Source organism: Odocoileus virginianus, chromosome 5 (assembly GCF_023699985.2).
Source record: "Odocoileus virginianus isolate 20LAN1187 ecotype Illinois chromosome 5, Ovbor_1.2, whole genome shotgun sequence".
Classification (NCBI taxonomy): Eukaryota; Metazoa; Chordata; class Mammalia; order Artiodactyla; family Cervidae; genus Odocoileus; species Odocoileus virginianus.
In genome coordinates this window covers 61,386,025-61,413,883 of record NC_069678.1, presented here as the reverse complement: position 1 = coordinate 61,413,883, position 27,859 = coordinate 61,386,025, and the positions used below count along the sequence as shown (strand labels likewise).

General features: G+C 39.5%; 1 protein-coding gene across 3 annotated transcripts in view; it reads left to right on the top strand.

The window, feature by feature from the left end:
* Positions 1-27,859, top strand: part of DNAJC6 (DnaJ heat shock protein family (Hsp40) member C6) — a 174,175-nt gene that overhangs the window by 119,412 nt on the left and 26,904 nt on the right. For all 3 annotated transcript variants that reach the window (XM_020877759.2, XM_020877760.2, XM_020877758.2), the window contains exons 5-12: positions 7,346-7,468; positions 12,420-12,553; positions 13,178-13,372; positions 14,275-14,392; positions 17,622-17,701; positions 18,547-18,740; positions 18,842-18,922; positions 27,040-27,474. In XM_020877759.2, coding sequence (XP_020733418.2) covers positions 7,346-7,468; positions 12,420-12,553; positions 13,178-13,372; positions 14,275-14,392; positions 17,622-17,701; positions 18,547-18,740; positions 18,842-18,922; positions 27,040-27,474 — 1,360 coding nt within the window. The remainder of the gene's footprint in view (positions 1-7,345; positions 7,469-12,419; positions 12,554-13,177; positions 13,373-14,274; positions 14,393-17,621; positions 17,702-18,546; positions 18,741-18,841; positions 18,923-27,039; positions 27,475-27,859) is intronic.

Sequence of the window (27,859 nt, the reverse complement as noted above, 5' to 3'; positions counted from 1 at the left end):
CAGTGGATGTTGGCAATTTGATCTCTGGCTCCTCTGCCTTTTCTAAATCCAGCTTGTACATCCAGAAGGTCTCAGTTCATGTACTGTTCATGCCTCGCTTGGAGAATTTTGAGCATTACTTTGCTAGTGTGTGAGATGAGTGCAATTGTGCAGTAGTTTGAGCATTCTTTGGCATTGCCTTTCTTTGGGATTGGAGTGAAAACTGACCTTTTCCAGTCCTGTGGCCAGTGCTGAGTTTTCCAAATTTGCTGGCATATTGAGTGTAGCATTTTAACAGTATCATCTTTTAGGACTTGAAATACCTCAGCTGGAATTCCACCACCTCCACTAGCTTTGTTCGTAGTGATGCTTTTTAAGGCCCACTTGACTTCGGACTCCAGGATGTCTGGCTCTAGGTGAGTGATCACACCATTGTGGTCATCTGGGTCAAAGAGCAGGGAGCATGCTTTTTAATATGCTGCCTAGAGTGATGCCTGGCCTGCCTAGGAGAAGTTTCTCAGATGGTCAAATGTGCCAGGTATTGTTGAATACATAGATATCGAATAAAAATTTGATTCTTGTTCTCAAGGCACTTCAGACTAGTTGGAGAAAAAAGCCAGGATGTTCTCAAGACAAATGGAAATAATATTTACAATACATACTGAGGAAATTTAGTGAAGGGAGACAGCAGTGAGAGCTGGACCCCAAAGCATGAGTAAATCTCGTCTAGGTGAAAGGAGTGGGGTTATTTCTTCTCCATGCAAACTGTAGAGGGTGTCTTACCCATGTCTTCATGATCTGGCCTCTGTGTCTCTAGCTCATCTTTCACTGTTCTTTATGTGAGAACCCATGCTCCCACCAGGGGAGACACCCTGTCTCATCCATGAGCCGCTCCCACTCCCTGACAGGACACCCATTCCACAGCCCCACTCTTTCTTGGTTCGCCTAGCTTTGCTAAGGTGAGGATTTCTGCATGTCAATTCCAATTCTTCCCCCTAAAAGACAGAGCTGCAGTACATCGTTAGCCCTTTACAGATGGTCCCAGAACTCCACAGAATGGAACTGGACCCTCTGACTTCACACAACCCTCAGGTGCATGTCAGGAAGACAGTCCCACAGCCTTAGAATTTTCAGCATAGCTCTGTTTTCCATGGGTCTGTATCTCTTTCTAAGTCTCTAATCCTTTCTCTTCCCAACACTAACACTGCAAGCTGATTTGCATCACATTGTTGCATGACTTAGAAAAGTGTTCTTGATTCTCATCTTCCTATCCCTGAGGACTGATATCATTTTCTCCTCCTTCCAGACCAGTGGAGGGCTAGGTCTACAATTAAGTCTTATTTTAACAAATGTAGATGGCCAAGGCTTCCATGGATACTGCTGTTAGAAGAGACCAAACACAAGGCCAGTTTTGTGTAGGGACTCACAGGAGTGGATCTCTGTCTGCGTCTCTGTTCCTTGAATCCTGAACTCAGCCATTTTACCTTTTTATTATGTGATGTGTGTTTGGAGATAAAGGTGGTGGTGACAGAGATGGGCTGTTTCTAGGATGATTTTATTTTGCTGAGTGGCATCATTCTTTGATTAACTTGTATGCTTAGAAACCACATAGGTTGACAGCAATCATATGCAATAATTAAATAGCAGTTTCTTAGTATTTGCATATGTAGGTATGTATGAAAGTGTTAGTTGCTCAGCCGTGTCGACTCTTTGGGACCCCATGCACAGAATATTAAAATAGGACTCTGTGTTTAGTTTCAGTTTTAGCAGAGGATTTGACTCAAAGCATAGCCAATAGCCCTACAGTGTTAGAATTCCTATTCAGGACTACAGAGGAGGTGTTCAATATCAATTTTTTGCCTCTTCTTAGCCAGTATCCACCTTGAGGAAATAAAAGTCATGCTATTGACAATGAAGTCCTGGAGACCAGTGAGATGCATCATCTAAACCAGATGTTCTGAATCTAAGTTAAACAAACATGAATCCATTGTATATTTTGATTCATGCATGGACTTCAGAGTTTAACCATGTATTTTCACTCCTATTTTTTCTTTATTATGATAGAAGACATATAACATAAACATACCATTTTAGGCATTTGTAAGTGTACAATTCAGCAGCATTAAATACACTCATAATAGTGTATAATCATCACCAGTATCTATACCCAAAGCTTTTTCATCATCCCCCAAATATACACTGTACTCATTCACTCTGAGTGAGTGTATGTGTGTGTGCACTGGTTCCGTTTCTGCACAGAAGTTTTGTAGCTATGTCCTAGAGTTTCAGGAACCACTGCTTTATATATTTCTTGGTGTTATTGTTGGCAATAAATGGAAAAGTGGATGAAAGGCCAGCAAATCTAGGCTGCCCTAAAGTTCTTACATCCTGATAATGTGAATGTAAGTGCCACTTTGAGCCTCCTTCTCCCTCTGTGCAACCAGGAAGGAGCAAGTTGAAGGAGCCCAGTTAGTAAAATAGAAAAAATAAACCCAGCTAATTCTTTTAGAATCTTATTTTATTGCCACTATTTCTAAACTGCATAATCTTGTAGAATTTCTTCCTCTTTGCAAATAATTTAATTTTAGGAAAATATATGATCAAGTTGGGTTTCTTAAAGGGTTTGTGATTTTTTTGAAGGTCACCTTTTTTTCCTTTTTCCTTCCAGAACTCACTAAAGAGGTCACCATATCTCCTAGTTGTTTCTCTTCTGGTTTTCTGGATGGTGAGGAGTGTTGGCCATAGAGGAATGACTTTATAGATTATATTCATCTCTCCTCTGTCACTGTGCATCAGTGTAAGGGCAGGAAATAATGGGGCAGAAAAATATCCCTGGCCTGGGAGTCAGAGAACCTGAAAGTCCCACATTCTAGTTCTGCAGCCTTCAGTGACTTGACTGTCTTATTAACCTTGGTTAAAAAAAAAAATAGCCCCCACTTCATAACTACCTCAGAAATGTATGGACTTGTAGTTAATAATCATCAGTGTACAAATTTTTATTATTTTTTACTGAGGTGAAATTCATATGATGTGCACAAAAATAATCCTAGATTCACATCTCAACTGTTCCTATTTTGGGTAAGTCACTTCATCTCATCTAAAACTCATTCTCCTGTAGTAAGTAGAGATGACAGTAAGGATTTCCATCTCACAAATACTTAGAATATTTTTCTGTAGGTGTGTGATAAGGAATGCATTTGATAGCAGTGTCTGGCTTAGAGTAAGCCTTCAGTAAGGGGAAGCTATAATCACCATTACTAATAATAAGATGCCAAATAAGCAATTGCCTGAAGTACCTCTGTCCTCCAAAAATGGAATCAGATTCTTAAAACACTGGATGTGACTCTTCAGTTTGATTCTCTATAGCATCTTTTGCTCTTATGCTCAGCAAATGGGATGCTTCTGTCATCTCCTCTCTTGCCCAGGGAGACAGAAAGATAAAACCACATGGCATTCAGCCCTGTGCTGTTTCCGCCTCCTCTCCCTCCCGGGCGGTATCATGGCAGCCTGTAATCCATATGGCGTTTTCTGCTGTCTGCTACTTCAGGAGGGGTTCAGAGAGACTGGAGGCAGCATGATGAAGTGTCACCTGCCCAAGGATTGTGCCTACCGCACAAAGCTGTGAACCTCACAGAGCTACAGAAACCTCTTGCAGTGATTGATTTTGTTTAAAAATTTTTTGTTTTTTTTTTTACACCTTAATGTTTTTCCCCTTTAGACAGAGCACATGCCTTTAAAAAATTCTAATTGTATGTTTGTCTAATGGTGTATAATTTTATATCAAGTAAATATGTAATTATGGAGTACTTTAAATTAATATTATTTACTTGATTAATTTAATGATTCTGAACAATTGGTGTATTGTGCTAAGAACAGTTTAGCCAGCTTTTAGCTGAGACTCATTATAGATACTGATATTTAGTGTTTGTAGGGGTGACATATAATTTCTAAAAGGTTTAAAAATGCTGCCTGAATACTGCATGAGAAAATAAATTTTCTACACTTTTACACAGTCACAATCTAAGAATACAACAAAATTGATTCACCATTCCTTCTTCAAGATCTTTTACACATAGACAAAGATAAATCATATTCTAAGAAGAGATTACCACATAGGGTTCCTTCCTTGGTTCTTTCACTCGTTCGTTCACTCAGCAAATACCTCCTGAGTGCCTGCTATTGGACGCACATGTGGACTCTGGACTTGGGTTACAGAAACAAAAACTGGTCTCTCTTCTCCTGGGGCTTAGCGTCTAGATGGGGAGATAGATGTAAACAGTTAATTTGAGTAGGGATTGTCAGTTAGCTGACACTGTGTTTGTCATGCTTCTTAATTCTTACAGCTGCCTCGTAATGCCCATTTTTACTTCACACACAAGAGAATTGAGTCTTGGAGAGGTTAGCAACTTGCCACAGGTTAGTTAGGTAGTAAGTGGTGAAGCTAAGGTGAAAGCCCAACCTGTGGGCTTCACCTTGTTGCTCTGCTGATCAGGATGACGAAGCGTTTCTGCCTGTGAGTGTTGAGAGAAACTGTCAGAGACGGGAGAACACTTAACTTGGGCTTTGTGGTGTGAGTAGGAATTTACCAAGGGGAGGAAACACATCACAGACAGGGAGCAGCTTGTGTAAATGTACATTTTGCAGTTCCTCTGACGGCAAATCTTTTCTTCCCAATTATTCTATTTTTAATCATTATTTCCGTATCTTGAGAACACATCATTGGGAAATCTCTATTCTTACCATACATTTACAATTAGGGAAAGGTAAATATATTAAGACTACCCATTTTTGAAGAGAGTGATTTCTGCTAATGGGCAGTTGATTGATCTAGAAATAAGGATGGGATGGAGAGAGAGGACCTGGCAGAAGACCAGTGGCATCCCATGGCAGAACCAATTTGCATCCAGTTGGCATAGACTGTTCTCCTAACTTTGCTTAAGTTAGGAAATAGTTCTTTGGTTCAGGCCTGCACAAACAGGTGCTTTGACCAGAGTCACAGAGGACTGTACCTGTAAATCTATGTTACTGTGCCAAATTAGACTCTTTCAGTATGTTTTTGTCTCTGTTTAAAGGGAATACCATGTCCAAGATGGAAAAATCATCGGGGAATCTATCTGAGGGTAAAGAATGGGCCAAAAACAGCCCCAAATCATATTAGGTGAAAGGGGCAAGCTATTATGGAGACAGGCACAACACTGGCTCCCCTGGCTTGTTTGGTAGCTTTGTTAGGTATTTCCTCTATTTTGTTTAATAAACTGCACCTGTCATACCCAAAGGTCTATGATAATTAACAACCTGGAAGGTCCCCTGATGCCACCTACAATCGTTTTACAGGAAAAAAAGTTACAAACTAACCAAAAAGAATGGGGTTTTTGGCATCCACAGAGAGAGAAACTCTGTGTTTGCTTTCCGGTGTGAACTCTAGACAGCACAGATAATTTCCCACCTATATTTTGACTAGTTACTATAAGCTTACTAGAAAAGCGTGAACCAAACAGATTATGCCTGCCTCTCTTTCCCCACTGTTAAATGTAAAGAATTTGGGACGTTTGGGTTTTCTTAGATGAGTGTTGTTAATGTTGATGACACCATCTGTAAAAGCCTGTTCCTTTGACCAGAATTCCCTGTTCCAATGATGGCACTTGCCATCCTTTTATCCAGCCATTCAGGCCGGAAATCTGGCAGTCGTTTTTGTCTCCTCCCCCTGCACATCCCCATCTATACTCATGCACTGCCACCCTGGGATCAATCACGAAGTCTTGTATACAGGCATTCCACTTCCTATTTTTTGAATTCCTCAAGCCTTTGTGTCTTCCACTACCACTCATCTAGCCTAAGCCGCCATCCTTCTTACTTAGATTCCACTTACAGTCATCTGACTGTTCCCTCTGACTGTCTTTTTTCATCTATATCCTTTCTTCATACTGAAATCTAATAAGTTACTCTCCTTAAATATTTCTCTCAGTTCTTAACAAGGCCTTGTATAATCTGACCCTTTAGTCTAAACTTTTGCCAAAAAGGATTTTATGCATTTTTTTTCAAATATAGTTGGCTCTATCTGACCTTAAGGCTTTGCACTACAGTTACCTGATAAAATAATAATAGTGATAGCCAGTATTCATTGATCATTTTGTGTGTGTCAAATACTGAGCTAAGCCCTTGAAATACATTCTCATGTGGTAGCCACAATCCTATGAGGTAGGTAGGTGATTATCATTCACAGTATTTTATGGAGAAGGGCTTAGAGACATCATTAAAGAAAAGTGAAGGTGTTAGTCATTGAGTCATGTCCAACTCTCTTCTGTCCATGGAGTTCTCCATAGGCAAGAATACTGTAGTGGGTTGCCATGCCCTCCTCCAGGGTCTTCCTGACCCAGGGATCGAACCCAGGTCTCCTGCATTGCAGGCAGATCCTTTACCATCTGAGCCACCAGGAAAGCCCAGAGGGGTCACTGAGAAGAAAAGTGAAAGTGAAAGTAGCTCAGTCATGTCCTGCTCTCTGCCACCCCGTGAACTGAAGCCCACCAGGCTTCTCTGTTTTCATGAGTTTGCCTAAATCTAAGCTTTCCCTACTGAGACTCATGCCTAGAATTTTGAGACAAATAACAACCTCAGCCAGTATACTCTTGCAGCAAAGTGACTTACTTTCAGAAGACCTTGGTTGCAATCCTGGTGCTAACCAGTGGTGTGACTTTAGATAAGACAACCTCCGCGAGTCAGTCTTCTCATTTGCAAAATGGGAATCATATTAGTACCCATCTTGCATGATTTTTCAGATTAGAGCCAAGCATAATTCTGCAAGTGTAGTCAGTGTTCTATAATGTGCTAAATGATTGTGTGTGTTAAATGAATGAAAATGCCAGATATCACCCCCATGGAGTTGTGGGTTCCTTTATTAAAAGAGAAAGAAATAAGACCCCTGAAAAAGCCTATCTTTGGCTTACTCAGCAGCACTTTTTCATGTTTTCACTTTTATCAGCTTGGATAAAATTAAGGGTAGTGCAGGATTTATAATGTAACCCTATAATTAAGCATCTAGTAGGCAGATCAAAACATTTTATGCTAAATAGAAATTAAATTCAGTATAACCCCACAGAATTTTTAAAAATACAAATAGGTAGTTTAAATCATCTAGTTTAATTTAAAATGTATTTCAAACTGTGTTTTCATTCCGTTTACTGAAACAGAATTTTTAAAGTAAAAAAAATTACAGGATTAAACTCTTCTGTGTTTGGACCCTGTTCCCAACTCTTTCTGCTGTGTTGAAAGAGGATGTAGTGTCACTTCCAGAAGTTATTTGGTGTGATACCTGCTCATGGAGAGGGAGTTGCTTGGGAATTCATTCCTTTCTGCTGTGTTCCTTTAGGTCTCAGAATGCAGTTGGCCCATCAGGCAGGCCCCCAGCCTGCACAACCTCTTTGCTGTGTGTCGGAATATGTATAACTGGCTACTACAGAATCCCAAAAACGTCTGTGTTGTCCACTGCTTGGTGAGTAACCTTTTTATGTTGCTGATGTGGCTGTCATTTGTGCTGGTTTGATTTGGTCAAGTACAAATGGCCTTATACAGACTAGTGAACAGGTAATGCTTATATTGAATAAGCGTTTATTAAGAACCTCCTTAGGAATTAGGTGATGTAAGGGTTATAAATGAGGGGAACACATTATTCTTGCCTTAAAGCATGAATGCCAATGAGAGAGGCAGATATGTATACAACCCCCATAATACAGAGCCTCTGAAATGTGCTATTACTAATATAAAAGAGGTAGAAACAAGAACTGTAGGTGCCCAAGCAAAAATGCCAGAGTTTTAGGTGAATCGAATTGACATAGCATATTGGAATATTTTACTCTTACCTTTATGTTTGAATAAAAACAAAATTAAAAGACATCTATGCCCTTGTATGCAGTCACATAGATTGATGATATTTTATAGCAGTTCTAGTGGGACTGATGATTTTTCTGACCACTGACTTCCTAGAGTCCCTTTCCCCAACCCTTCCTCTGGAGGGCTTTTGTGTATTGCTTTAAACTCAACTTTGGGTAAAATCTTTTTCATAATATGGGCATTTGATTATATATCTAAATATCTTTGGTGGCATTTAATGTACTGCATCAACATGACCTGGTGACCTGCCTGTTTTCCCACTAGACTATAAGCAGGTTGTGGGCAAGAACTGTACCTTTTTTACCCTTGTATCCCAGGTACAAAAGATATGAATAAGTGATGGACTATGTGAAGAAATGAGCACAAAAATGAAATCTGAGCATAAATATTAGAACTGTTCATTATGTTGATAAACTTTAGGGTATATATTTTGCTATAATCTTAGTTGATGATTTTTCCCATCTTTCTTAAGAGTCAGTTGGCAAAAAGAAGGATGAAAGCTGAGTACATTTTTTCTTCTTTCCATTTCACATCCCCAAGGTCTTGGTAATAAGGGAAAAACACTTGGTGTTCATAGCAGTTTAATGTGAAAGGTCGAAGGGTTTTCCTTTTAGAGGCAGAACAGATTGTTTAAAAGACAGATTATTTTAGAGACTAAGCAGCCTTTAGGCACTTTGATGATTTTTCTCTTCACTTAGAAACTTTCTAAAAGTTCAACAAGCCTAGGTCTGGTGGCTTTGTAAGGGGAGATGGCTCTAGAGAGACCAGAGGCTCCCAGTTCTAATGATACAATCATAACAAATAAAAACCCAATGAAAGAAGAAAAAAGAAAAAAAAAGAGGCAGACAAAGAGTTATGACCCTATAGTCTGCTCTCTAGGCTTTCATATGTTGGACATGCATGAATTGGAAAGGACATGCATGAGTTAGAAGTCTGCACTGAGTCTTTGGAAATGCAATTGAAGCTGGAGGTGGGAGCACTTATTTTTATTTTATATACTCCTTTTTTTATTATTATTAAAAATAAACACATGGACTTCCTTGGTGACACAGTGGATAAAAATCCACCTGCCAATACAGAGGACATGGGTTCCATCCCCAGCCCAGGAAGATCTAGCATGCCACAGAACTTAGTTGGTTCAGCTAAGCCCGTGAACCAAAACTACTAAACCTGCGCTCTAGAGCCTGTGCCCCACAAGGGAAGCCATTGCAATGAGAAGTCCTCTTGCCGCAACTAGAGGAAGCCTGAGCAAAGCAACGAAGACCCAGCACAGTCAAAAATAAATAAATAAAAATTAAAAGCATATATACATCTTTTAATAAAAAAAAAAAACTAATAAAACTTTTAAAAAGACCTGGGTAGCAGATAAAGGGAGTGAACACATATCTAAGAGCCATGAACCTGTTAAAAGAGTGTCAAGAAGGCTAAATTCTAAAATTCTAGAATTAAGATTGAGAAATATGTCTTTAAAAAAACTGTCCTTGGAGTAAGGACAACAACAAATGCTTGAGGCACACAGTAAAACTGTAAATCCTTTATTCTGTTTCTTCATCATGGGAACAGATGTCAAGCTAGAAAAGGAAGAACAATGATAAATAAGACAAAGCTGAGAGGTAGTGAGATAGTAAAATCGCATCACAGTCCTTAAAAATAATCTTCTCTCTAGACTTAAATTATGTGACACAATGCTAAAAGCACTTGGAAAAGCAAATATGAGTTCCTTATATGTTATCAGGAAACAGAAAAAAGTGCCAAGCAGGCAAGGAAAGGAGGTTTTTTCCCCAAAAGACGAAGGAGTTGATCTTGAAAAGTTATAGACTGGTGAGCCTGATGGCGATTCAAGGTGAAATTCTAATACAGTTTTTACACAGATAATTTTAAACTCTTAGAATAAAGAAGTCCACGTTGATTCATTATAAACATACATGTCAAACCAACTGAACTTTTGGAATAAGACTAATAGATTAGTAGAGGTATTTTCCCATTTCTTATATTCAAGATGGAAACCTTTGGGCTAAATTGTTATACATTTAGTCAAATATTGGCTGAATATTGCTTCCAAAGAAAGGTGATTAATGGATCAGTATCTTCCCAGGAAAAGGTTGCATCTGGTTGTCCTCTTAACAACTTCGAAAATGTGGAGATAAGCTTACCAGCTTTCTCAGGCTGAAAAGGTCACATAATGAATGTAGATCTTAGAAGTTTTTGCAGGTTAATAGAAACCACTAATGTGAAATTAAATACAGGATAAATGTAAAGTCCTGAATTCTGGTTCTTAAAGATTACGTATATTTATCTATTATCACATCATCTGAAAAAGGGCTCACAGTTCTAGTGGATGGAAAAATCAATAAGAGCTTATAGTGTGATTTAGCTTGCATTTAGTTTAGTGTGGGGCTATGGGAAATGGGGAGACAGTGGAAACAGTGTCAGACTTTATTTTTTTGGGCTCCAAAATCACTGCAGATGGTGATTGCAGCCATGAAATTAAAAGACGCTTACTGCTTGGAAGGAAAGTTATGACCAACCTAGATAGCACATTAAAAAGCAGAGACATTACTTTGCCAACAAAGGTCCGTCTAGTCAAGGCTATGGTTTTTCCAGTGGTCATGTATGGATGTGAGAGTTGGACTGTGAAGAAAGCTGAGTGCTGAAGAATTGATGCTTTTGAACTGTGGTGTTGGAGCAGACTCTTGAGAGTCCCTTGGACTGCAAGGAGATCCAACCAGTCCATCCTAAAGGAGATCAGTTCTGGGTGTTCATTGGAAGGACTGATGCTGAAGCTGAAACTCCAGTACTTTGGCCACCTGATGCGAAGAGTTGACTCATTGGAAAAGACCATGATGCTGGGAGGGATTGGGGGCAGGAGGAGAAGGGGACGACAGAGGATGAGATGGCTGGATGGCATCACCGACTCATGGGCATGAGTTTGAGTAAACTCCGGAAGTTGGTGATGGACGGGGGGCCTGGCGTGCTGTGGTTCATGGGGTCGCAAAGAGTTGGACACGACTGAGCGACTGAACTGAACTGAATGTTAATAAAAGCATAGTGTTCTTACCACACAAAGGAAGATGGTGTTTCCTCTCTAGTTTGGTCAGAACACATCTTATATCTTGCGTTTCACATCTGAGCAGCACATTTAAGGCTGTTGTTTTTAAATTGGAGTCTGTTCAGAGAAAGTCCATCAAATGATGATATCTCTTAAAATGGAATATCAATTGAGGAAGAATTGAAGGGATAGTGTGGTAGTCAGGATTCTCAGAGAAACAGAACTGACAGGATTATATAGAGATACATATGTAAGAGGAGATTTATTACAGGAATTGGCTCAAGGGATTCTGGAAGCCTAGAAATCCCACAATCCACCTCCTACAAGATGGTGAATTAAGAAAGGCAGTGTCCTTTCTTAATTGTTAATTCTTAATAGACACTTAGTCTATGTCCGAAGACCCAAAAACTGAGGAGGCCACTGGTGATGTCTCAAAAACCAAGAGCTCCCATGTCCAAGACCAGAAAATGGAGGTCCCAGCTCAAGACGAGAAAGAAAATTCTCCCTTCCTTTGCCTTTATGTTCTTTTTGAGCCCTTGGTAGATTGGGTGATGCCAGCCCACTGCAGTGAGGGTATACCTCTACCCAGTCTACTGATTCAAATGCTGATCACTTGCAGAAACACCCCCCACCCCCAGACACACACAGAAATAATGTCTTACCAGTTCTCTGGGCACCTCTTAGCCCAATCAAGTTGACACATAAAATTAACCATCACAGATGAGGTGTGTTTTCAACCTGGAAAATAGAAAAGTTGATTGAGAGTATTTCAAATATGTGAAGGGTTGTGCTGAGGAGAAAGGAGTAGGTTTCCTCTTTGTCCTGACAGAAGGAAGAACGAGGATCATTGAGTGGAATACATTACAATTTCAACATACTCAGTATAAGGAAGAACTTCGAGTTCTTCCTGAAACAGGATGGTCCTTGTCACTTAAAGTATTCTAGAATAAGCTGGCTCACCATCTGTCAGGAATGTTACTGCATGCATTCCTTTACTAAACATGGTTGAATCAGGTGAAACTTCTTTATTTTATATCAGTCTGGGAATATATTTTGGATAAAATGTATACAAGGCATAGTCCAAAAAGCAGTATTTGCCTAACCTGAGAACTCTTTACCTTCACCCTAAACTGAGAGACCTTAACTGTTAGTTCTCATCCTTCCAGTCTAAAGTTACTTTGAAGACTAGATTATTTTTCAGTAAGTAAGTCCAAATCAATTTATATTGCTGGGTTTCTTAGGTTAGCAGAGAGTCAATCATATCCTAAAAACAAGCCTTCCCTTGCTGCTTTATGATTTAAATAATTCGAACAGATTTTGGTTTTCAAGTGAAAAATTTTGAATGAATGAGTACCTCCAATTAAGTTTTCTCTCCTCCACATCCCACCCCCCCCCCCCCGACTTCCCACCCTAATGTGTCTCTTTTAATTGCGCTACAGCCTCTCAGTGCTGAATTGCCTGACTGGCCCATGTTTATGACAAGTTTATACATTTTCTTTGATAGGATGGACGGGCAGCATCATCGATTCTGGTTGGTGCTATGTTCATTTTCTGTAATCTCTACTCTACTCCTGGCCCAGCCGTTCGATTGCTCTACGCAAAGAGACCAGGAATTGGACTTTCACCATCCCACAGGAGGTAGAGTCAGCTCTATGCATGGTTGGCACAGGCATGGTCTAACTAGTATCATGTCCATAAAAAAGAAAAAGATCTTTAAATAACTGACATATTATCTTCTCTTTAATCAGAGCGTCTTCTTTCTCTTATTTACATTGTATCTTTTTGCTTCCTTTTGGATTAAAAATTGCTTCTGGAGACTTCCCTGGTGGTTCACTGGTTAAGACTCCCTGTTTCCAGTGCAGGGGGCATAGGTTCGATCCCTGGTAGGGGAATAAGATCCCACTTGTCATGCGGTATGGCCAAAATACTAAAAAAATTTCTTCTGATGATAAATTCTGACTTTTCCCCCAAAGCCAGCCTTCAGCTGATAATAAATTTAATCTGCTAGATCAAATAAAGCTCCCTCCCATAAACTTTTTTCATTTAACAAATATCCCACTGTGGGATCTTTGGAGGGAAGTGCAGCAGTGTCATTAGATAAAAGCCTTCCTAAATTTTTGTCAGCATTTCTCTTTTGCCAGTTAATGCTTAAGGGACTAACACAGTAAATTTTTACTGTAGGTTAATAAACTTTATAGTAAATCGATTGCTTATTTCTTCTGGTGTTGTCGGCACCAACAGAATGTCAGTCTTGTGTTTTAGGTACCTGGGCTACATGTGTGACCTCCTAGCAGACAAACCCTACCGCCCTCACTTCAAGCCTCTCACAATTAAGTCGATCACTGTCAGTCCAGTTCCTTTTTTCAACAAACAGAGAAATGGATGTCGCCCTTACTGTGATGTGCTGATTGGAGAAACCAAAATATATACAACCTGTGCAGATTTTGAACGAATGAAGTAAGTCATGATGCCTTTCTTCATTTCTTCTTGTGAACTGCTCCATTCCTGTGTAAGCTGGATCCTATTCTTCCTTTAAGGTCTGTATCATTGTGAAATGGCCAGTAATTTTAAAAAATGTTCAACATAGGTGGTAATCATAGAAAAGCACAGTTAAATCAAGGGATGCTCTAGCCCCCTTCAAGTGGTGATACAAGCTAAGGGACTCGCATAAGTTATAATGAGGATTAAGAAAGTGGTGTGGGCAGAAGACCTGGACATTGAAGAAGGACATGACCTTGGTAAGAATTGGTGAGGATAATGGAGGAATTGGAAATGAATGAGGTTTCTATGTGAGCAACTTGGTGGATGGTGATGTAACTAAAATGTTTCAGAACCCATAATAAAGAGCAGGTGCCAGTGGGAGGTGGTAGGGGATGTGGAGAAAAGGGACTGGATGATAATAGGAAGTGAAGTTAATTTGAAATAGATTGAATTTCAGTTGCCATTCAAGACCTTCACAGAGTATTTCACTGCTATTTCTATATTGATCTCCATTGAAGTTTTTGTTCTCTCTCTCTGTTCTTACCATAAATTTACAATTAGGGAAAGGTAACTACATTAAGACTGCCCATATTTGAAGAGAGTGATTTCTGCTAATGGGCAATTGATTGATCTAGAAATCAGGATGGGATAGAGAGAGAGGACCTGGCAAAAGACCAGTGGCATCCCATGGCAGAACCAGTTTGCATCCAGTTGGCATAGACTGTGCTCCTAACTTTGCTTAGGTTAGGAAATAGTTCCTGGGTTCAGGGCTGTGCAAACAAGTGCTTTGACCAGAGCCCCAGAGGACTGTACCTGTAAATCTATGTCACTGTGCCAGATTAGACTCTCTTCCAGTATGTTTTTGTCTCTGTTTAAAGGGAATACCGTGTCCAAGATGGAAAAATCTTCATTCCTTTGAGCATCACTGTACAAGGAGATGTGGTTGTTTCCATGTATCACTTGAGGTCAACAATTGGAAGCCGGCTACAGGCTAAGGTATGGTTTCAGAAAGAATCATGACTTAAGTTCAGCTGACCCTTTAATAGGAGCATTTCGGTATTTTTTCTATATCACTTTGGGCTTGAGTAACTTCTGGTTTTAGAATTAGAAAAAACATTTAAAGATTACTTACGGAAATGACCTATATGTCCATCAACAGATGAATGGATGAAGAAGATGTGTTGTGTGCATATATCCATACATACAGTGGAGTAATATTCAGATAAAAAACAGTCAGATAATGCCATTTGCAGCAACATGGATGGAATTAGAGATTATCTACTAAATAAAGTAAGTCAGCAAGAGAAAGACAAATACCATGTGCTGTCCCTTATTTGGGCTCCCCAGGTGGCACTGGTAGTAAAGAACCCGCCTGCCGATGCAGGAAACATAGGAGACTCAGATTCAGCCAATGGGTCGGGAAGACCCCCTGGATGAGGGCGTGGCAGCCCACCCCCAATTCCTGCCTGGAGAATCCCATGGACAGAGAGGGTCCTGGAGGGCTGCAGTTGATAGGGTCGCCAAGAGTCAGACATGACTGAAGCGCCGTAGCATGCACACACACGTCACTTATATACGGAATCCAGAATATGACACGAATGAGCTTATCCACAAAACACGGACAGACTCAGAGAGAGAACAGACTTTTGGTTGTTAAGGGAGAGAGAGAGATGGATTGGGAGTTTGAGATTAACAGATGCAAACTATTGTATATAGAATAGATAAACAACAGTGTCCTACTGTATACCACAGGGAACTATATTCAATACCCTGTAATAAACCATAATGGGAAAGAATATAAAAAAGAATGTGTGTATATTTATTTATATAAAGCTGAATCACTTTGCAGCAGAAGTTAGCACAACATTCTAAATCAACTATACTTCAATAAAAAAAAAAGAAAACAGAAAACAAATGACTTATGCCCATTGCCCTCATTCTACAGGGGAGAAAGCTAAGACTTAGAGGTTGTGACTCGCCCAGATGGTGTTGCCAGAAGACGGCAGCCCTGACACTGAAGTGCACATCTTGCTCTGTGCTTCTTCACAGTGCCCTATCTGGATCACTGTGAGAGGAGATGTCTCTGTTAAGAATGTGGGATTAAGTAATGACAGTTTTTCAATTTCTCAATTGAAATAAATTTGATATAACTAAAATTCACCCTTTTGAAGTATACAGTGCTCTTATATTTAGTATTGTCAAAGAGTTGTGCAGTGCTGCTCTCTGATTCCCAAACGTTTTCATCATCCACGAAGGAAACGCTATGTATATTAGCAGCAGTCCATTCCTCCTCTTCCATCCCCTAGGCAACCAGGAATCTACTTTCTATTTCTATGGATTTGCCTGTTTTAGACATTTCATATAAACGGAGCCATATAGTGTATGCTCTTTTGTGACTGGCTTCTTTCACTTAGCCTAATGTTTTCAAGGTTCATCCTTGCTATATCAGTACTTTACATAGCTAGACAGTATTCCATTTTATGATTATATAGCTTTTGTTCATCCCTCCATCATTTGATGAACATTTGAGTTATTGCCACTGTTGGGATATAACAAATGACGCTACAAGTAATTGCATTTAAAAAAAAATTATGTATTGAAGTACAGTTGACTTAAAATGTTACATTATTTCAAGTGTCCAGCATAGTGATTTGTTATTTTTATAGATTATACACTATATAGAGTTATTATAAAATATTGACTATACTCCCTAGTGTGACATATACTACATTCTTGTGACTTTATTTTATAACTGACAATTTGTATCTTTAATGTCCTTCACCTATTTCACCTTTCTCCCCTGTGACAACCACTGGTTTGTTCCATGTGTGTTCCATTAGCTGTTTTATTTGTTCACATACAAGTGAAAACATACAGTATTTATCTTTCTCTGTCTGACTTATCTCATTAAGCATAATACCCTCCAGGTCCGTGCATGGTGCTACAAATGGCAAGATTTCATTCTTTTTTTATGGCTGAATAATCGTGTATGTTGTATATATATGCTATATATATTTATATGTATATGTGTGTATATAATACACATCACATTATTCATTCATCTGTCAATGGGCACTCAGATTGCTTCCGTATCTATTGTGAATAATACTGCTATGAACTCAATATTAAGAAACAAACAATCCAATTTAAAAATGGGCACAAGACCTAAACAGACATTTTTTTCCCCCAAAGTAACACACAGATGGTCAATAGACTCATGAAAAGATGCTCAACGTCATTAATCATCAGGGAAATGCAAATCAAAACCACGCTGAGATATCACCTCACACCCATCAGAATAGAATGGCTGTTGTCAAAAAGACAAGAAATAACAAGTGTTATTGTGGCAATGATGTGGAGAAAAGGGAACCCTAATACACAGTTGGTGGGGATGTAAATTGCTACAGCAATGTGGAAAGCAATATAGAGTTTTCCTCCCCCTCAAGTTAGGAGTAGAGCTACCATGTTGTTATTGTTCAATCACTAAGTGTGTCTGACTCTTTGTGACCCCATGGACTGCAGCACATCAGGCTTCCTTGTCCTCCACTATCTCCTGGAGTTTGCTGAAACTCATGTTCATTGAGTCAGTGATACTATCCAACTGATCCTGCAATTTCACACCTGGGTATCTGTCTGAAGAAAATGAAAACACTAATTTGAAAAGATATATGCACCCTAATGTTCATAGCAAATGTTCATATTTTAATTCATCAAGTATTTGCTAAATACATGTTCTATGCCAGTCATTGCCTAGGGGTTTAGGATTGACAAAAGTAAGACTGCCTTTTAGGAGTTCAGGGGAAATTCACACATGTACGAGTATCCACTACCATTATAGAGGTAGCATAAGATGGCATAGAGGTAGCAGTTTATTCTATCCAGTGGTGGCTCAGAAAGGCTACAGAAGATGTGAAGGTGGCTCTTGAAGGATTAGTTCATCAGGTTGGAACAGGGACATCCTGGACAGAAGGAATGAGATGAGTCAAAGTATGACTAGGTGCAAGAACATTGGGTCTCAGAGATGAGGGGATGGCTTGCTACGATGGAGAGGAGAGGTTGGAAGTGAATCTGGGCTAGATCCAAATGAGGAGGTTGTTTATATTCATAGTAAACAAAGGTGCAAATATAGAAGCAGTTGATGATGTATGACTCCCCCAAATATAATCATTTGATCTGGTTCCTTTTTCACTGATTGATTGTAATGTGCTGCTTTTGTATTTTTTAGGTGACCAACACTCAAATATTTCAGCTTCAGTTTCATACTGGATTCATTCCACTGGACACAACAGTTTTAAAGTTCACCAAGTGAGTGCTACTTGGGCCAAACTGCCTTTTCAATCCAAGGAGCTGTGAAATGCTGGCAGTCAAGTTCCCAAGTCTCATTAGTGCCCATGTGACAGCTTCCCCCTCACCCCCATATCCTGGGCCTGTGGCTTAGCAGCATACTGGAGGCTGGTTGCATTTTCAACTCAGTTGGATGTAATTTGTCATAAACATAAATGGATCAGACTTCAAATAAAAAGGTGTGAAATACCACGTGGGGGAACAGAAGTGAACAGAGAGGGAACAAAGTTTCAGTATGGTTATCCTTTGCATCTGTGTATCCCTTTGTGTTTTGCAACAGGGAAGGAAATGGAATCAACAAAGACCCATCAGAATGGACGCCTGGCTGTAGCACAGAAGCAGGGTTCCCCAGGACCTCTGCATCAGATATTAGTTGCTGTATTACAGTGTAGTCTAGGGGACCCATGTGAGTGGTTGAAACTGGGGTGATAGATGGGAGTTGCTAGAGCCAGGTTAGGAGTAGATATTCAGTAGCTCAGGATGGTGGCTGTGAGCCTATTTCACTATTTTAACAACTGATTTGGACATGCCAGTGTACTCTGTCAGAATATATCCACCCTGCTGTCTAGAATGCTTTCACAAGCAGTAGTATCTAAACTCTATAAGTAGACACTCTCCTCCTCTTTTCTCTCGATGAGGAAACTAAGGCTCAAAACAGTAAAGTCTCTTATGTGGGAATGGTTGATTTTTCCCTAGAAATGAGTCTCAGACTGAACCTCGGAATCCATCTACAATGGTTTCTGTACTGAACATCATGCTGGTTCCACTGTTTTTCACTGACCTTATTCTTCTAAATTCCTATTTAGGCCTGAGTTGGATGCATGTGATGTACCAGAAAAATATCCTCAGCTATTTCAGGTAACTCTGGATGTAGAACTACAGCCGCATGACAAAGTGATAGACCTAACTCCACCATGGGAACATTACTGCACAAAAGATGTCAACCCCAGCATCCTCTTCTCTTCTCACCAGGAGCATCAGGATACTCTGGTCTTAGGAGGTATGAGTTCATCTGGTGGTTTAGTTTTCAGAATGAAGCCTCTGTGTTATTTATTTCATTGATTTATTTCCTGTGTTTCCTCGATGTCTTTTGTCTTGCAGGACAGGCTCCAATAGATATCCCTCCAGATAACCCCAGACATTTTGGACAAGGTGGCTTCTTTTCCACTCTCTGCTGGCAAGGTATTTATTTCCAAGCATTTCTCTAAGTTACATGGTTAGGTGGTTAAATTACATGGTTCTTCTATAAAAATGATTAGTCCTTGAAACAGTCTAAAGTAAAAACAACACTTAGAAGTCATCTACCTAACATGTTATTTCACAATCTTCCTGCTCATTCCTTTTCCATATGAGGCAACTTTCCTACTCTGAACTCCCTGGATGCCATTAGACTGATGCAAAAGGCCATTTTAAGCTGAATTCTACCTTTTCTATTATGCGGTGTTTTGGATCACAGCACTGGGTTTATGAATAATCATGGTATTTTCTAGGATCTCCATTCACACTGCTGACACACACAAAAAATTAGCAAAGAACTCAATCTCACGCCCTTAAATAAATTTTCCAAAAATACAAAATCTGGCAACACCCACCTCCACCCTGCCCAGGGCTTTGACCACTAGCAGGGCAGAGCTAAGCTTCCTTGGTGCAGGGAAGGCAAATACTATGTACATATCCCTGCTACTTGCTTTAAAAACCTTGACAGAGGTTGGACTTGATTGCAGTATCCTTTTTTGCAGAACCTGAAGATGTGTTTAGAATCTTTCCCAGCAAGAAACTTTGGATAGCCCCCAGTAGATTAGCATTGGTATTCTGATTGATACCCCTTTGCTTTATAGTTTGCTGAGGTTAACTGCAAGATTGAATGTGGAAGTCCATGCTAAGGACTTTCTTAAGAAAGGGGTAGGAAACTGCCTCTGGTGATAGTGTACTTAAAATTCTCTTGATTGACTTTCCTTTCCATGTCAATATAACACACTATTCCCATTGCCTACACAGAGTTTTCTATGTGTGATAAAAAAAAGTTGTTTATAGAATTCCTTTGAACTGAAAGGTTTACTTTCAGAATTTTCTTTTTTTTTAATTTTTATTGGGAAATAGTTGATTTACAATGTTGTGTTGTTTTCAGGTGTACAATAAAGTGAATCTGTTGTACATATATCCACATTTTTAGATTCTTTCAGAATTTTCTACTGAGAATTGGGGTCAAAAACATTTTAAAAATGGGAAAACCCAGTGAAATCTAGATAGCAGGTAGACTTCCCAGTCCCCTCTTGGTTTCTCCTTCATCTTGCTTCTTCAAATAAGAGCTTTTAATAAAATGTTACTTTTACTTTCCTCTGCTATTTTAGTAAGTACTTGAGAAATCTTCTTATCAGGCTATAAAATAGGTTTAGCACAAATGCACAGTCTTCTAACTGAACCACACAAAGCTAGATGGATTTAGGAATGCAGAATTTTTTGCTCGTTAGAAAGGCAGTACAATACATAAACTGCATATTCCTTAGCACCTCTGAGGGCATCTCAGACAACAGCATGTCATTAAAATGTTAAAATGTCTGCATTGAGGGGCTGGAAGAAGTTTCTGCTGTATGTGTCCCGGCTTTCGGTAGACCAGGTCACACACTGAGCTTTTTGCAATGGACCAGGCATTGTAATAGGGGCTAGAGAAACAAGGATCTTCCCAGTCCTCAAGGATCTTGCCTTCTGGTTTGCGAGGAAATGGCTGTATTGTGAAATTTGGGGAGATGAAACATCAGAAAAGTAGAAAAGTCAAACACTGAGGTCCTGGTACTCTCTGTTGGCCCCACTGCCCCTGATAAAGTTTGCGACATTGGAGGTCAAGCCCTGAGCCTGTGGAGTGGGAGCACTGACTCCAAGGCCCTAGACACCAGAGACCTAGCCCTAGGGGATGTCACATAGTGAGAACTCACACAGAGGACACCACCTGAACACAAGACCTGGCATCACCCAGCCACCATAGCACCCTGTGCAGGATACCTCACCTAAACAACAACAATAACAAAAGCAAAAATACAAACTCAATCATCAGCAGACAGAATTACCACCTCACTCAGCCTTGCCCATCAGAGGAAAAACAAACAAAAACTCAGCACAAATCTCACCCTATGTGAAGCTTACACAAACCGCTGGACCAGCCTTAGGAGGGCAGAAGCAAAAAGGAAGAAAGAATTCAACCTTCTTCAAGGAAAGAATTCAACTTTTCTTGAAGCCTGGGAAAAGGAGACCTCAAACACAATAAGTTAAAAAAAATAATGAGAAGGGAGAGAAATACTATGCAAAGAAAGGAACAAACTAGAAACACGGAAGTCCAAATAAATGAAGAGGAAATAGGCAAACTACCTGAAAAAGAATTCAAAATAATGATAGTAAAGATGATCAAAAACTTGAAAACAGAATGGAGAAAATGCAAGAATCAATTAACAAAGACCTAGGAGAATTAAAGAATAAACATGCAGAGACAAACAACACAATTACTGAAATTAAAAATACTCTTGAAGGAATCAGTATCAGAATATCTGAAGCAGAAGAACGAATCAGTGAGCTGGAATATAAAATGGTGAAAATAACTTCTGAAGAGCAGAATAAGGTAAAAATTTTAAAGAGATTATAGTTGAAAATTTCCCCAGCATGGAAAAGGAAATAGTCAATCAAGTCCAAGAGGCACAAAGAATCCCATACAGGATAAACCCAAGAAGAAACATACCAAGACACATAATATTAAAAGCAGCAAGGGAGAAGCAACAAGTAATATACAAGGGAAACCCCATATGCTTAACAGCTGATCTTTCAGCAGAAACTCTGCAGGCCAGAAGGGACTGGCAGGATATATTTAAAGTACTAAAAGGGGAAAAGCTACAACCAAGATTACTGTACCTGGCAAGGATCTCATTCAAAATTGATGGAGAAATAAAAAGGTTTTCAGACAAGCCAAAGTTAAGAGAATTCAATATCACCAAATCAGCTTTGCAACAAATCTTTAAAGGGACTTATACAATCAAGAAATATAGGAGAAGACAAAAGATCCACAAAATCAACCCCAAACAGTTAAGAAAATGGCAATAGGAATATATATATATATATCAACAATTACTTTCAATGTAAATGGATTAAATGCTCCAACCAAAAGACACCGACTGGCTGAATGGATACAAAAACAAGACCCATATATATGCTGTCTGCAAGAAACCTACTTCAGACCTAAAGACACATATATACTGAAAGTGAGAGGAAAGAAAAATATATTCCATGCAAATGGGAAGCAAAAGAAAGCTGGAGTAGCAATCCTCCTATTCGACAAAATAGACCTTAAAATAAAGAATACAAGAGATAAGGAAGGACACTCCATAATGATCAAGGGATCAATGCAAGAGGAAGACACAACAATTGTAAATATCTGTGCACCCAACATAGGAGCACCTCAATACGTAAGACAAATAGTAACAGACATAAAGGAGAAATTGACAGCAACACAATAATAGTAGGAGACTTTCACACTCCACTCTCTCCAACGGACAGACAGTCAAAACAGAAAGTTAATAAGGAAACACAAGTCTTAAATTACACATTAGATGAGATGGATCTCATTGATATCTTCAGGACATTTTCATCCAAATGCACTAGAATACACCTTCTTCTCAAGTGCACATGGAACATTCTCCAAGATGGACCACATCTTGGGTCCCAAATCAAACCTCAGTAAATTTAAGAAAGTTGAATTATATCAAGCATCTTCTCCAACCACAGAGCTATGAGACTAGATATCAATTACAAGAAAAAAAAAACTGTAAGAAACACAAATACATGGAGATTAAACAACATGTTTCTAAATAACAAGCAGGTTACTGAAGAAATCAAAAAGGAAATAAAACAATTTCTAGAGACAAATGGCTGAAAACACAACTCAAAACCTATGGGATGTAGCAAAAGTAGTTCTAAGAGGGAAGTTGATAGCAATACAATCCTACCTCAAGAAACAAGAAACACATCGAATGGACAACCTAATTTTACACCTAAAACAAGTGGAAAAGGAAGAACAAACCCCCCAAAAAATTAGTAGAAGGAAAGAAATCATAAAGATCTGAGCAGAAATAAATGAAAAAGAAATGAAAGAAACAATAGTAAAGATTAATAAAACTAAAAGCTAGTTCTTTGAGAAGATAAACAGAATTGGCAAACCTTTAGCCAGACTTATCTAAAAAAAAGAGAAGAATCAAATCAACAAAGTTAGAAATAAAAAAGAAGTTACAACAGACAATGCAGAAATACAAAGGATTAGAAGAGACCATTATGAACAACTATATAGCAACAAAATGGATAACCTGGAAGAAATGGACAGATTCTTAGAAAAGTTCAATCTTCCAAGACTGAACCAGGAAGAAGTAGAAATTATGAACAACTCAATTACAAGCACTGAAATTGAAGTTGTGATCAAATATCTCTCAAAAAACAAGAGCCCAGGACCAGATGGCTTCACAGGAGAATTCTGTCAAACATTTAGAGAAGAGCTAATGCCTATCTTTCTAAAACTCTTTCAAAAAATTGCAGAGGAAAGAACACTTCCAAACTCATTCTATGAGGCTGTCATCACCCTGATACCAAAACCAGACAAAGACAACACAAAAAATAAAAAATACAGGCCAATATCACTGATGAACATAGATGCAGAAATCCTCAACAAAATTTTAGCAAACAGAATTCAGCAACACGTCAAAAAGCTCATACACCGTGATCAAGTTGGGTTATTCCAAGAATATGCAAATCAATCAATGTGATACATCATATTAACAAATTAAAAGATAAAAGTCATATGATAATCTCAATAAATGCAGAAAAAGCCTTTGAGAAAATTCAGCACCCATTTATGGTTAAAACTCTTCAAAAAATGAGGATAGAAGGAACCTACCTCAACATAGTAAAGGGCATGTATGATAAGCCTACAGCAAACATTATTCTCAATGTTGAAAAACTTAAAGCATTCCCCCTAAGATCAGGAACAAGACAAGGGTGTCCACTTTCACCACTATTATTCAGCATAGTTCTGGAAGTCCTCGCTACAGCAATCAGAGAAGAAAAAGAAATAAAAGGAATCCAGATCAGAAAAGAAGTGAAGTCTCACTGTTTGCAGATGACATGATACTGTACATAGAAAATCCTAAAGATTGTATCAGAAAATTACTAGAGCTAATCAGTGAATTTAGCAAAGTTGCAGGATACACAGAAATTGCTTGCATTTCTATATACTAACAATGAAAAATCAGAAAAAGAAATTAAGGAATCAATCCCATTCACCACTGCAACAAAAAGAATTAAACATCTAGGAATAAACTTACATAAGGAGACAAAAGAACTGTAGACAGAAAATTCAGTTTAGTTCAGTTCAGTTGCTCAGTCATGTCCAACTCTTTGCAACCCCATGAACCACAGCACACCAGGCCTCCCTGTCCATCACCAACTCCCGAAATCTACCCAAACTCATGTCCATTGATTCAACCATCTCATCCTCTGTCGTCCCCTTCTCCTCCTGCCCTTGATCTTTCCCAGCATCAGGGTCTTTTCAAATGAGAGAGCTTTTCACATCAGGTGGCCAAAGTATTAGAGTTTCAGCTTCACCAGCAGTCCTTCTAATGAACACCCAAGACTGATCTCCTAGGATGGACTGGTTGGATCTCCTTGCAGTCCAAGGGACTCTCAAGAATCTTCTCCAACACCACAGTTCAAAAGCATCAGTTCCTCGGTGCTCAGCATTCTTTATAGTCCAACTTTCACATCCATACATGACTACTGGAAAAACCGTAGCCTTGACTAGACGGACCTTTGTTGACAAAGTAATGTCTCTGCTTTTTAATATGTGGTCTAGGTTGGTCATAACTTTCCTTCCAAGGAGTAAGTGTCTTTTAATTTCATAGCTGCAGTCACCAGCTGCAGTGATTTTGGAGCCCAGAAAAATAAAGTCAGCCACTGTTTCCACTGTTTCCCCATATATTTACGATGAAGTGATGGGACCAGATGCCATGATCTTGAGGATCATGGTCATGAGGAAAACATAGGCAGAACACGTGATGACATAAAGCAAGATCCTCTATAACCCACCTCCTAGAGTAATGGAAATAAAAACATAAGTAAATAAGTGGGACCTGATTAAACTTAAAAGCTTTGGCACAGCAAAGGAAACTGTATGCAGGGTGAAAAGACAGCCCTCAGAATGGGAGAAAAATAATAGCAAATGAAACAACTGATAAAGGATTAATTTCCAAAATATACAAGCAGCTCATTCCAGAAAAACAACCCAGTCAAAAAGTGGGAAAAAGACCTAAACAGACATTTCTCCAAAGAAGACGTAAAGACATACAGATGGCTAACAAACACATGAAAAGATGCTCAGCATCACTCATTATTAGAGAAATGCAAATCAAAACTTCAATGACATATCACCTCACACCAGTCAGAGTGGCCATCATCAAAAAATCTGCAAACAATAGATGCTGGAGAGGGTGTGGAGAAGGAATGCTCTTGCACTGTTGGTGGGAGTGTAAATTGATACAGCTACTATGGAAGATGGTATGGGGATTCCTTAAAAAGCTAGGAATAAAACCATCATATGACCCAGCAATTCCACTCCTAGGCATGTACCCTGAGGAAACCAAAATTGAAAAAGACACCTGTATCCTAATGTTCATTGCAGCACTATTTACAATAGCTAGAACATGGAAGCAACCTAGACGTCCATCGACAGATGAATGGATAAAGAATTTGTGGTACATATACACAATGGAATATTACTCAGGCCATAAGAAGGAACCCATTTGAGTCAGTTCTGATGAGGTGGTTGAACTTAGAACCTATTATACAGAGTGAAGTGAGTCAGAAAGATAAATATCATATTCTAATGCACATATGCAAAATCTAGGAAAATGGTTCTGAAGAATTTATTTACAGGGCAGCAATGGAGAAACAGACATAGAGAATAGATTTATGGACATGGGGAGAGGGGAGGAGAGGGTGAGATGTATGGGAAGAGTAACATGGAAACTCACATTACCATGTGTAAGATAGATAGCCAGTGGGAGTTTGCTGTGTGGCTCAGGAAACTCAAACAGGGGCTCTGTATCGACCCAGAGGAGTGGGATGGGGAGGGAGATGGGAGGGAGCTTCAAAAGGGAGGAGATATATGTATAACTATGGCTGATTCATGTTGAAGTTTGACAGAAAACAACAAAATTCTGTAAAGCAGGTATCCTTCAATAAAAATTAAAAAGAAAAAATGTCTGCAGTGAAACATAACATTGCTTTCATTGAGTGAAATCAATGAAGACATTTATAAGTAACTTTCATGTCAGTTCCAGTCAGATTTTTCTACCAACATAGGGAAACATTTAGTTTTTCACAGCTTTTTGCATTTCAGGACTGGGGAGGAAGGATGTGGATCTGCACTTGGTTTGGAATAGGGATCTACCTGGCAGTAGATGAAGTTCCATAGGGCCACCTGCCCCAAGGAGGGCCTGGAATGTCACTCACCAGCCTCTCCATTCCGTCCCCAGAAGAAAGGAATTTCCTGCTGGAAATCTTTCCTGCTGCCCATTTTATGCTGAAATTACCTCCTCCCCGTCGCTGTAACGGCCATCCTTACACCAGAGCCATTTCCTCTGGTCACTTATTAGGCATGGGGTTCACTTCTCCTCCAGAACGTGGGACAAAGGCCTTACTTTTGGCTGCAGGTCATTTGAAAAAGACCATGAGAGGAGGCAGCAAGGACTAGGAGACAATGCTTTGTTTTTTTCAAAGCACCTAGCATAGTGCTGGGAAGAAGAAGAGGAGGATGGTGATAGCAGTAATTTTAAAAATAAGAAAAACCACTTAAGTACTACTTACTATTGATCTGAGCATTTTCCATATCGTATCTCATGTAATTTTCACAACAGTCAATGGAAGCTAGGTTCTATTTACTACTCGCATTTTGCAGAGGATAAAACCAAGGCACAGGGAAGTAAAGCCACTTTTTCAGTGTCACAGAGCCAGTAAGTAGCAGAGATGAGATTCAAACTTGGGCTGATTCTAGAGTTTTTGGTCTTCACGCCTATATTCCTCTCAAATGCTCAACAGATAGTAATTGAATGTTATATGAAATACATTAAGTTTTCCATCAGTAAGAGTCTAAAAGCATTGATTTTTCCAGGCTGCTGTTTCTCTCTTTCTGAAGTTAGGTGTGTAGACTCTAACAAAAAGCAGAAATTCTGTGGCTGGTGACTGACTGTTTCTGACATACTGGCCTTCCTTAGATCAGAAATCAGAGAAGTCATTCTGCGAGGAGGACCACGCCGCCCTAGTGAATCAGGAGAGTGAGCAGTCAGATGATGAACTTCTGACGCTGTCGAGCCCACATGGCAATGCCAATGGTGACAAACCTCACGCAGCCAGGAAGCCCAGCAAAAAGCAGCAGGAGCCAGCTGCCCCTGCACCCCCTGAGGATGTGGATCTTCTGGGTCTAGAAGGGTCTGCAGTGAGTAAGAACTTCTCTTCGCCGGCGGCTCCTCCCTCCAACTCGGAACTGCTGAGTGACCTGTTCGGGGGCGGAGGTGCAGCTGGTCCCGTCCAGTCTGGACAGTCAGGGGTGGATGACGTGTTTCACCCGAGTGGACCTACATCCACCCAGTCCACACCACGCCGATCTGCCACCTCCACCTCTGCATCTCCAACGCTGAGAGTAGGAGAAGGTAATTGTTTCTATATTGCGCTGTACCTCTCAGTACTGAGTTATAACTTTTGGGTCGAGCAGGTGGAATCAAACTTTCCTTATAATCTAGACTTCTCTGATCTCCCTAAAAGTCTCCAGAAGGTCTGTATCTTCATGTCAGTGGGAATCACAAGAGGAAATAGAAATACTGTCCATTTTGGTAGGAGAGTCTAAGAAAGAATATTTGAGTTCGTCACCCTTAATTTAATTTTTTTTTTAAGGCTTCAATCCCTCAGCTGCTTTAGTTATTTCTGCTTGGAGGTGTAGATTGATGAATTGTTATTAATAATAACAGCGACTATTTGTGGGGTACTCACTATTTGCCAAACATGGAATTTAACACCAGCCATGAATTCAATCTTTAT